Source organism: Gekko japonicus, unplaced genomic scaffold (assembly GCF_001447785.1).
Source record: "Gekko japonicus isolate JY-2015 unplaced genomic scaffold, Gekko_japonicus_V1.1 scaffold669, whole genome shotgun sequence".
NCBI classification, from domain to species: domain Eukaryota; kingdom Metazoa; phylum Chordata; class Lepidosauria; order Squamata; family Gekkonidae; genus Gekko; species Gekko japonicus.
Window position 1 is genome coordinate 602,333 of NW_015167073.1, and position 11,398 is coordinate 613,730.

The window sequence follows — 11,398 nt, forward strand, 5'->3', positions numbered from 1 at the left end:
CTCACACTAACTCAGCTTAGAGGGAACACTGCGAGTCTGGAGCCCTCCGTCCCGAGCTAAGAGAAAACTGTGTGAGCCGGAGGCTAAAAAACTGAGAGCTAGCTCACACTAACTCAGCTCAGAGGGAACACTGGACCGTTCTTGTCGGTCCACACAGAGCATCGGCCATGTCCAGTGAGTCCTACTTGGAAACGCAAGAGATCACACCAAAACTCATGGTTGAACGCTACCTTTGTCTTTGCTTTCCGTTTGTGAACTCTGAGTACAGCTCGCAAGCCACTGCTGTAGAAAAACCAGGGCCATTTTTGGGCAGGAACACACGCCTTTGTCTTTGCTTTCCGTTTGTGAACTTTGTGAGTACAGCCTGCAAGCCACTGCTGTAGAAAAATCAGGGCCATTTTTGGGCAGGAACGCACAGGAACGGAGTTCCGGCTGGCTTCAGAGTTGGCCACGCCCACTACAGCCAAAACCTCTGCATGCGAGGCTACAGAGGGAAGGCCTGGAGAGCGACACACACACCCCAGGAAACTCCGAGGTGGGTGGGCCAGAAGGGACCCTGGAAGGATCGGGGAGGCGTTTAAATGCCTCCCCTTCCCTTCAAAGGGGGGCTTGCCCAGGCAAACCAAGGGAATGCATGGGGGTGTGGTCTAATATGCTAATGAGTCTCTGCTGTTGGGTGTGGCCTGTTATGCTAATGAGTTCCTGCTGGGCTTTTTCTACAAAAAGAGACCTGAGAAAAACTAACCTCATATGCTGAGTGGTGGTGGAAAGTGCCTTCAGGTCACAGCCAACTTATTGCGACCCTGAGTCTCCAAGGCAAGAGACGTTCAGAGGCGGTTTGCCACTGCCTGGGTCGCAACCCTGGACTTCTCTGGTGGTCTCCCATCCAAATACTAACCGGGGCCGACCCTGCTTAGCTTCCCAGATCTGACGAGACCGGGCTGGCCTGGGCCATCCAGGTCAGGGCGCTATACTGAAGACCATGCCAAACGGAAGAGGCTGACCCAAACTCCGAGCCCCCACCCCAAAAACCATACTCACATCATGGCCACGTTGCTGCCATCAATAATGACCCTCCGCAGATTCTTCTCCCCCGGTGTGTTGGCCAGCGTGAGCTTGAACTGAGTCCTGAGCGCCTCTTCGAAGCGCTGGGCCCCAGTCACCGTCGAAACAGCGCCAGGGTTGGGGGGTCCTAGACTGGAGCTTTCCGCTGAATGGCTCTCCTCAGAATCCCATGTGGAGAAAAAGGGGTTAGCGTTGGGGGGCCTGTCCGGAGAGAAAGTAGGAACGCCTGCGTCAATGGGTGGGACGCGGACATCCTCACGGAAAGGGGATGCGCGGTTCCTCCCCGTCTCCTGATGGCTCCTGTGCTGCGACGATTCTTCATGATTCAAGATGGCCGCCCTTCGGACACCTCCATGTTCCACCTTTGTTGTAGATACCCCGACGGCCCCCTCAGCCTCACCTTGACGTTCCTCCTTTTCGTTGAGTTGCCTCAGCAGGTCTGCCAGTGGAGCACCTGTCTGTATCCCTGTGGGGATCTTGCTGGGCGAGTGGCCGCAATTAGCAACTGCCGTTTTGATGACTTCCAAGAGATATTCATCTTTATCCTGGATCTTCTCCGGCGGAGGGGAAGGGTGCTCTGTGTCCCCCGGCTCCTTTCGGAGGAGGCCAGGGTCATCTTTCTTGGACAAGCCTGCCTCCTCCATCTGGACCCTATCCAGAATAGTCGAAGGGGCCTCCCGCACCCCACCCTCCAAGAGTACCTTTTTGACTAACCGCTCCTCATAGCCCATGGTTTTAAAGAAGTTGAGCCTCATTTTGAACTCCTTCTCCATCCCCGATGACAGCAAGGTGTCCGACGAAGAAGAGGACAACTCTTCCTCACTGCTCTCTTCCGGCAAACTCCCAGGGCTGGATTCCCTGGCGCGGAAAGTATCCTTCCCTTCCTCTAGGTGGTCCTCCAAAGACTCTGCAAGGCCTGAGAAACCAGGAAAAACCTGAAACTTATGAGGAGCAACTGGAATGGGTTTGGGGGAACTCTTGGGATGCGTTAGCCTCGGGGAGGTTGTCTCATCAGACCAGCCCCGTAGACCATTCAAGCCTGCCAAATAGTCTTGCGGCCTAGCCTCGGCGCAACCTTTGGGAGAGTCAACCTTTGAGACCTGAGACGGAGTCTGCTCTCGAGGCCTAACAACTATGGAAGGTACGTGAGTCCTAAAATCTCCAGGCCTAGCTGAGTACTGTGGCTGGGGAGAACCTTGAGGCTTGTGAAGAGACTGCTGAGGCCTAGTGAAGCCTGCATGGAAGTCAGAGCCAGAGTCCCCAAGCCTACTCTCTCCCCGAACTCTACTGAGCCCCATGGGCGCACCTGAGGTAATCTGAGGCCTACCTGGAGACCGAGGCCTACCGCCACCCCCCGTTTCAGTTTCCCACTGTGGCAAACGGTCTTGCCTAAAGCCCGGTGGCGACAAACACCCATTCCTCTGCTCCCCCTCTTCTTCCTGAATCTCCTTCACCAAGCTGAGCAACTCCTCCTTCACTGCCGTGGGTAGGATCAAGAGGTCCATGGCATATTTGTCATCGTAGGCCTCCACCAGTTCCTGGAAGGCTCTCTTGACCTGGGCCTCCCGTTCCTCTTCCAGTTTGGGGTTCTTCTTGTATTTTTCCACAAAATCCTGGATTCGACTCTGGGCCATGACAAAGGCTTCGGCCAAGCCGGAGACCAAAATGGAGCCAGGGCGGAGAAGAGTGAGGTCTGCGGATGTCCCCTGGGTGAGGCAGTTCAAGAACAATCCTTGGGCCCCCAGGAAGACGCACTGCATGTCTTTAGGGTACCAAACCTCCTCATTCAGCTCTGGGGCACAGAGGCCTTTGATGTATTCCTGGGAAAACAGGGCAGAAAGCTCCGTAAAGCCAAACAACCTCCTAGGGCAGTGATGGCGAATGTTTTAGAGGCCAAGTGCCCAAACTGCGATCCAAAACCCACTTATTTATTGCAAAGTGCCAACACGGCCACTGAACCTGAGGTTTTACTTTAGAAAAAACAACTCAGACATTAACTTAAGATGATCCAAACAAAGTAAGGAGAGCAATCCCAAATGCTTTCATTGACTTAAAATTATTTGGCAGAGAGAATTCGACACTTTAATGATGGTCTGGGCCTGGCTGGGGCGATGGCACGCGTGCCCACAGAAAGGGCTCTGAGTGCCACCTCTGGCACCCGTGCCATCGGTTCGCCACCACTGTCCTAGGGCAACTTGAGAAGTGCAGCTGTGAAGTCAGGGAGGAGCCATGGCTCAGCAGTAGAGCACCTGCTTGGCACGCGGAAAGTCCCAGGTTCAATCCCTGGCCTCTGCAGTTCAAAGGATCAGGTGACGTGAAAGACCTCAGCCTGAGACCCTGGAGAGCTGCTGCTGGTCTGAGTAGACAATACTGATCTTGACGGACTGACGGTCCGGTTCTATAGAAGTCCGCTTCAGACGTTCCTCTGTCTCTTGCAGCCAAAACAAACAAACAAGGCCTGATCCACATGAGCAAACGAAGCTGCCTGATACGGAGTTAGAACACTGGTCTGTCAGTATTGTCTACTCTGGCTGGCCACAGCACTCCAGGGTTCTAGGCAGAGGCCTTCGACATCACAGGGCAACAGTGGGAGGGCTTCTAATGTCCTGGCCCCACTGGTGGACCTCCTGATGGCACCTGGTATTTCTGGCCACTTTGGCCTGATCCAACATTGGCATCTCTTATGTTCTTATGTTCTTACCTACTAACTGATCCTTAACTGGAGATGCCGGGGATTGGACCTGGGACCTCCTGCATGCCAAGCAGAGGCTCTGACACTGAGCTCCGGCCCCCTCCCCAAAATGCAGCCACAATACCTCTCTGCCAGAAGACCTGTTCTGTCCAGCTCTTTAAAAGCCTGCTGCATTTTTTAAAGTACCGGCCATCAAGGAGGTCAGAGCGGGACCAGACCTTTAGACCCGCAACGTCACAGGGACGCCAACCTCACAGGAAAGTTCCCCAGCACAGCGATAAGGAAGACGCAACAGCAATGTGGCATGGAGAAGAAGAGGTTGGATTTATACCCCACCCTTCACGACCCACAGGAGTCTCAGAGCAATTTACAAACTCCTTTCCCTTCCCCTCCCCACCACAGACACCCTGGGAGGTAGGTGGGGCTGAGAGAGCTCTGACAGAAGCGGCTCTCTTTCAAGGACAGCTCTGACAAAACTGTGGCTTGCCCAAGGTCATCCAGCAGGTGCCAGTGGAGGAGTGGGGAATCAAACCTGGTTCTCCCACATTAGAGTCCGCGCACTTAACCACTACACCAAAATAATTCTCAGTTTGGCCGCATCTAATTTCTCCTTTCTGAATCACGGAGGGGAAGCAACCGACGGCTGCTGACCAAGGAGAAGCCATCGAGGGCTGACCCAGCAAACCATTATGGGGAAGAGCTGGCCACAGAGATGCTATTCATTGCGGCATTCCCATCGAGATCATCTGCAGCGGCTTCTGCTCAGAGAATGTTGCCATGTTTTCCGGAGGAGGGATGCTTGCTTGGGCAACCGTGAGGTCAAGAACAGGGGAACACATTTATTTGGGATGAAATCATAGGGTCGGACCCAGACAGCTTTTCCCCTGGTGGAAAAGGAAGGACGGACCCTCTTGGACCACCCAAAAGGGCTGCGCTGGGGGATCATGGGACCTTCATGGACAAAAGCAGGGCTATTTTTGGGCAGGAACGCACAGCCGGCTGGCTCCCAAGTTGGCCACGCCCAGCAGGAACTCATTAGTATAACAGGCCACACCCAACAGCAGAAACTCATTAGGATTGGCCACGTTAGGGGTGTGTGGCCTAACATGCAAAGGAGTTCCTGCTACAAAAAAGGCCCTGGGTTTTGACAACAAACAAGGTAAACGGAATAACAAGCAAAAGGTGGGTGTGGCTGGATGACCACACTTCTGGTAACACGGGGGTGCGTCCTAATGTGCTAATGAGCTGTGCTGTCGGGGGTGTGGCCTAATAGGCTAATGAGTTTCGGCTGTTGGGTGTGGCCTATTATGCTAATGAGTTCCTGCTGGGCTTTGTCTACAAAAAGAGCCCTGGACAAAAGCCACGTGGGATGGGGGCTGTATAAGGCAGCGCTGGGCAAGACTGAGTGAAAAGGCCGGCTAAACCTGGCCCATCGTTTGTACTCGTCCCAAGAGCCCTTCCCTTCCCTCCCTGCCCAGATCCCAGTTCCAGCCCTCTCACCTTCGCCCTCTGCAGATTCTCCCTACATCCCTGCAGCTGCAGCCAGATCTTCCTCTCGCCCTGGGGCTCCCCGTCGGGACTCTGCGCCAACTCCAGCACCCCCAGGACGTTCAGCTCCACCCTGAAGAGCTGCTCAATCCGCGGGCGGTGGACCGTCATCATCTCCTGCGCCGCCTCGGGCACGGCAAATTCGTCCAGGGTCCTGCCGCCGCTCGGCATGGTGGGAAATCACGGCCTCCGGTCCTGGCGTCACGCTCTGTTTCTGTGACAGTGGGGGCCTTTGTGTGGCGTAGAAGCTGTGGGGGGAGGGAACAGTTTGTTGGAAAAAAAGAGTATCTCCAATGTCCCTTTGCTTACAAAAATTAACAATCGTTTATTGGTAGATTTATCCCCCGCTTTGGTCCCAGTGGGAACCCAAGGCATCTTACAATATCATCCCCCCCCCATGTTATCCTCATAACAACCATGTGAGGTGGGTTAGGCCAAGTGTGAACCTTCAAACCTCCCAAACTCTAACCACTGTGCGTATACCACATCTCTGCTTCTGCAAGGCTCTGTACCAGAAGTGGGAAAAGAAAGGGAAGGTGAGGGAAACCATAAAGCAGGGGTGGCCAAACTGCGGTTTGGGAGCCACATGTGGCTCTTTCACTCATACTTTGTGGCTCTCCCGGCAGGCTGGCTGGGGAAGCGAAGGGGAGGCACCTCCCTTCCACAGCCAGTGTTCCCTTCCCCGGGTAGGCTTGAGATGGGGGGGGGAGCAGAGAAAGAAAGCAACTTTAAATGCGTCCGGCTTGGAGAAGGCATTTGTCTCTTTAAACCCCTTCTCCAAGCCAGCTGACGTGGGGGTCTTGGAAGATGCATTTAAAGTGGCTTTCTTTCCACCTCTCCCTCCCCCATCTATTTGCTTTCTTTCCACCTTTCTTGTGGGTTATATTTGTTCATGTCTTGTGGCTCTCAAACATCTTATGTTTAGTCTATGTGGCTCTTACATTAAGCATGCTTGGCCACCCTTGCCATAAAGGGGGGAACAAGACTCATGGCTGGAAGCACAAGGAAAGGGATAACCGGCCCCGAGTTAGGGTTTGAGCTGGGCATACTTTAGCATTCCCCAGAAACACCACATATTTGTTCCAGAAAATTTCAGCTTTCCAACGTTCTAATTGTTTTAATTTAAACATTCAAGTTTCTAGTCCTCGGGATGATCAAGATAACTTTAAATGCACATGGACTGAAATATCGGTTTTGTTTGTTTAACCGCCTTCCTACCCTCTCTTGCCACAATCCGTGTGGTTTATAATACTCACGGCCAGGGGTCATTTTGTAGAAGAGGAGGTGCAGGAGCTCATTAGCATAACTCATTAGCATAACTTATTTGCATATGCCACACCCCCTGACATCACTGGAAGTGTGTCAGAAGGCAACACCCACCGCTTAGGCTCCACTGGACTGTTTTGGATTGCTAGCTATTGGGGGAGGGGAGGAACCTGCAGATCTGTCCTCGCAGAGGAGGGAGAGCTTGTACCTGACTAAAACTTGGTCTTAAAGGTGCCACTGGACTGCTTTGGGCCAGGGAGCTGGGGGAGGGGGGGCTCTGCAACCTACCTGGCTGCTTCTTGCTCTGACTGAGGGCTGCTGGGAGCAGTGGGTGGGGCTCGTTGCATGTGCCCGCCCCCTGGGCTCTTTACTGCCGGAGCTCCGCTCCCGTGCGCTCCTGCAGGAAATGACCCCTGCTCACGGCACAGTCCCCAAACCGCCAAGGCACTTTTTAAAGTGTATAACTGTGCTTAGGGTTTCACTATTAAGGGCAGTAGAAAAACGAGCGCACACACTTAACCCAAAGACACTGCTGGTTAATACATTCCGAGATTAGGCTGTAGGGTTTTGTTATCTTGGACTCTCCTCAAGGCCAGTGAACTCAGAACAAATAACGGGGAGGGGATTACACCCAGGTTGTTTGTTTTAAACACTGTGTGGGAAGCCTGGGAGTAACTCTTGGCAAGGGCTGCCTTATATTCTCACAGAACCAGGCCCAACACGCCAGCAGCCAGACGTTTTGCAGTGAGGGAAGCCCAAGGAGCTCGAATGCAACGGAGAACAGGCCGACCCTAACTAAAGATAGCCTATTTTTTTAGATTTCTGGTTGGTTCTACCCCCGATATCCTATTTCACTGTTGACTGAATAGCCCGTCTTGTTGACTGTGTCGACTCACTCCGTGTAATCTGCCTTGAGTCCACGTGAGAAAGGTGGGTTATAAATAACATAGCTAAATAAACTCAGGTGGGGTAGCCGTGGAGGTCTGAAGCAGCAGAAGAAAGGTGGGGTCCAGTGGCACCTCTAAGACCAAAAAAGTATCCGAAGAAGCGTGCATGCACACAAAAAGCTTATACCCAAAAAGCAACTTTGTAGGTCTTAAAGCTGCCACTGGACGCCTAAATATAGTCATTTGATTGTATTGAATATGATCAAAGCTCAATTCACACCATTTGCCGTAAGTCTACAAGTGCCTGTTGTCATTTGAGGGTGGCAACCCTCAGCTGTCCAGGACCTGGAAAAGCTTTAAACACATGGCATCAGAATCACGTGACCAGAAGAGTGCGAGCCAGAGTCTTGACTTCTAGCAAGTAGTTAAGTGGGTAGCCCCAGCTGCCAATCACTGAGGCCTGTCCATTGTCAAGGTCCCTTACATGACTCGGGGCATCCTTAGGTATGCAGCAAAATGTGTCCTATAAATCAACCCAAAACACACTGCCAGGACAAGGACTGAGCATGCTCCAGGAGGCACCGCATTCTGAAAGCAGTTCAGAGTCAAGCAAAAGTGTAGAGGCAATACCCTCCTCAGGCCTGTCAAAGATTTTACTAAGGGGGAGATTTGTGAGTGAAGAACAAATTATTGTCCCTTCTTGCAATTTCTCACAGGCTGCTATGTTATACATATAGCTAAATACAGATATAAAATGGCCTCTATTCCTGTAACTTGAAGCAGGAAAATAACATATTTCTCAAATTGACCAATATGGCATCAACTGACTCTTGCCTTCTAGCAGGGGTAATTTCCTGCGGGAGCGCACAGGAGCGGAGCTCTGGCAGTAAAGAGCCCAGGGGGCGGGCACATGCAACAAACCCCGCCCCCTGCTCCCAGCAGCCCTCAGTCGGGCCACGAGTAGCCCCAGCTGCCAATCACTGAGGCCTGTGCACTGTCAAGGTCCCTTAGATGACTCGGGGCATCCTTAGGTATGCAGCAAAAGGTGTCCTATAAATCAAGCCAAAACACATTGCCAGGACAAGGACTGAGCATGCTCCAGGAGGCACCGCATTCTGTAAAGTTCAGAGTCAAGCAAAAGTGTAGAGGCAATACCCTCCTCAGGCCTGTCAAAAGATTTTACAAAGGGGGAGATCTGTGAGTGGAGGACAAGTTTCCAAATGATTGTACCTTCTTGCAATTTCTCACAGGCTGCTAGGTTATACATATAGCTAAATACAGATATAAAATGGCCTCTATTCCTGTAACTTGAAGCAGGAAAATAACATATTTCTCAAATTGACCAATATGGCATCAACTGACTCTTGCCTTCTAGCAGGGGTCATTTCCTGCGGGAGCGCACAGGAGCGGAGCTCTGGTGGTAAGGAGCCCAGGGGGCGGGCACATGCAACAAGCCCCGCCCCCTGCTCCCAGCAGCCCTCAGTCGGCCACGAGGAGCAAGAAGCAGCCAGGTCAGTTGCAGACCCCCCACACACACACCTTCAGGTACAAGCTCTCCCTCCTCTGCGAGGACAGATCTGCACGTTTCCCCCCCAATAGCTAGCAATCCAAAACAGTCCAGTGGAGCCTGAGCGGTGGGTGTTGCCTTCTGACACACGTCCAGTGATGTCAGGAGGTGTGGCATATGCAAATAAGTTATGCTAATAAGTTATGCTAATGAGCTCCGGCACTTCTTTTTCTACTAAATGACCCCTGCCTCCTAGTATCCTGATCAGTCAATAATGCCGAGGCACAAGTCTTCGGTTTTATTATTGAAATTAAAATGTTTTCTTTAGATCTTTTTTAAAAAGGCGTTTTTGTGTTCTTTAAACCACATAGACAACTATATCCGTTGACGCTTTCCCAAATTCATTTAATTTGGCTGCAGCACAGGGTGTCCCACTTATCATTTCCTTCCGGTTCATGTTTTTATTGCATTTTATTTTTTGTCTTCTTATCTGCAAAGGGAGGCCAGGGATTTTGGATCGTGTGAGATATTGGTTTGCTACAAACAGCAGAGGGCATTGCTGGACACAGGGTGGAATCCGGTCATCCACTCTTGGACTAGAGGGACCCTGGGTTTGCCCCAGTGAATCTCCTGGGTCTTGATGTTCCCTCTAAGCTGTGGAGTTTTGTGAGCAAAACTTCTACTTTGTGAGCTACTGGGATTAAAGTTGTGAGCGAGCCATTTGGCTGCTGCATAAACTAGTTGGCTCTGGAGCCCTCCTTCCTGAGCTGAGACAAAAAGGTGTGAGCCGGAGGCTAAAAAACGGTGAGCTAGCTCACACTAACAGCTTAGAGGGAACACTCTTAAGAGACATACCAAGTTATTCCACACGCAAAGTGGCTTTCTACTGAGTCTGACACGATCCAAACCGGTCTTGTCTACTCAGACTGAAAGGGGCTCTGTAAGATTTCGGAGTAGAGGTCTTTCAAAAATTCTACTTTGTGAGCTACTGGCATTATATATGATGTGTTTATATACTGTTCTTAATATACCAATAAAAATTTTTTTAAAAAAAAGTTGTGAGCGAGCAATTTGGCTACTGCATAAACTAGTTGGCTCTGGAGCCCTCCTTCCTGAGCTGAGACAAAAAGGTGTGAGCCAGAGGCTAAAAAACGGTGAGCTAGCTCACACTAACTCATCTTAGAGGGAACACTGCCGGCTGAGACATACCGAGTTATTCCACACGCAAAGTGGCTTTCTACTGAGTCTGACACGATCCAAACCGGTCTTGTCTACTCAGACTGAAAGGGGCTCTGTAAGATTTCGGAGTTAGAGGTCTTTCACACCACTGGATCCTTTTAACTGGAGATGCCGGGGATTGAACCCGGGATCATCTGCATGTACCACTGCATGCTCTACCACTGAGGTCCCCTCTGGCAGGCCACCAGAGGGTGGTGGGGGGGGGGTAGGGTGGCCACATCCCAGGTTGGAAATTCCAGGAGATTTGGGGGTGGAGCCTGGGGAGGCCAGTGGGGCACAATGCCACAGAGTCCACCCTCCGAAACCGCCATAATATATGAAGAGAACTCCGTGGCGTACAATGCCACAGAGTCCACCCTCCAAAGCCTCCCTTTTCTCCAGGGGAACTGATCCCTGTGGTCCGGAGACGAGCTGTAATCCCAGGGGATCCCCAGGCCCCACCTGGAGCCTGGCATCCCAAGTTGCCAACTCCGTTAAGAAATTCCTGGAGATTTGAGGGGGTAGCCTGCAATGTTCCCTCTAAGCTGTGGCGTCTTGTGAGCCAAAATCCTACTTTGTGAGCTACCGCATTAAAGTTGTGAGCGGGCGATTTGGCTCCCGCATGAATTAGTTTGCTCTGGAGCCCTCCTTCCTGAGCCAAGGGAAACGTGTGAGCCAGAGGCTAAAAAGCTGTGAGCTAGCTCACACTCACTCAACTTAGAGGGAACACCGGTAGCCTGGGGACCTCAGTGGAGTAGAATGTCAGGATCCAGCCTCCGAAGCCGCCGTTTCCTCCAGGGGAGCCGGTCTCTGTTATGATTCCGGGAGATCTCCCGGTCACCCCTGGAGACTGGCAATCCCAGCTCGATGCCATTGCGAGAAGACAAGACAAACAAGAGGGCGCGGAAGTGCCCGGCGACTGTTGATGTGCAAAGGCAGCCATGCGCAACTTTCCCATGAACGGGGCCCCACCGATGGGACGGGCCAGAGGCGGCCCCCCGGGAAAGCACCTCGGAGGGAGGAAAAAGCCAGAAAATAATAATAAAAATTGCAATCACCGACAGGCACGACAGACCCAAAGCTGCTTCTCGCCTTCTACCGACAACCCCCGGAGAGAGCGCCTCGCTTCCCCGGCTCTCGGTTTCCTTTCCTTGCAACGCCTGCCCCGCAGGGCGGGATCGCGCTCGGAGGCGGCGCGGGGACCCACCCCCCCAC

The 11,398-nt window shown here is 52.3% G+C and overlaps 1 protein-coding gene across 1 annotated transcript in view; it reads right to left on the reverse strand.

Moving 5' to 3' along the window:
* Positions 1-11,398, reverse strand: part of LOC107111735 (protein KHNYN-like) — a 31,146-nt gene that overhangs the window by 19,498 nt on the left and 250 nt on the right. The window contains exons 2-3 of the mRNA XM_015412749.1: positions 5,258-5,553; positions 1,042-2,885 (exon numbers count right to left, since the gene is read on the reverse strand). Of these exons, the coding sequence (XP_015268235.1) occupies positions 1,042-2,885; positions 5,258-5,476 (2,063 nt within the window). The 5' untranslated portion in view covers positions 5,477-5,553. The remainder of the gene's footprint in view (positions 1-1,041; positions 2,886-5,257; positions 5,554-11,398) is intronic.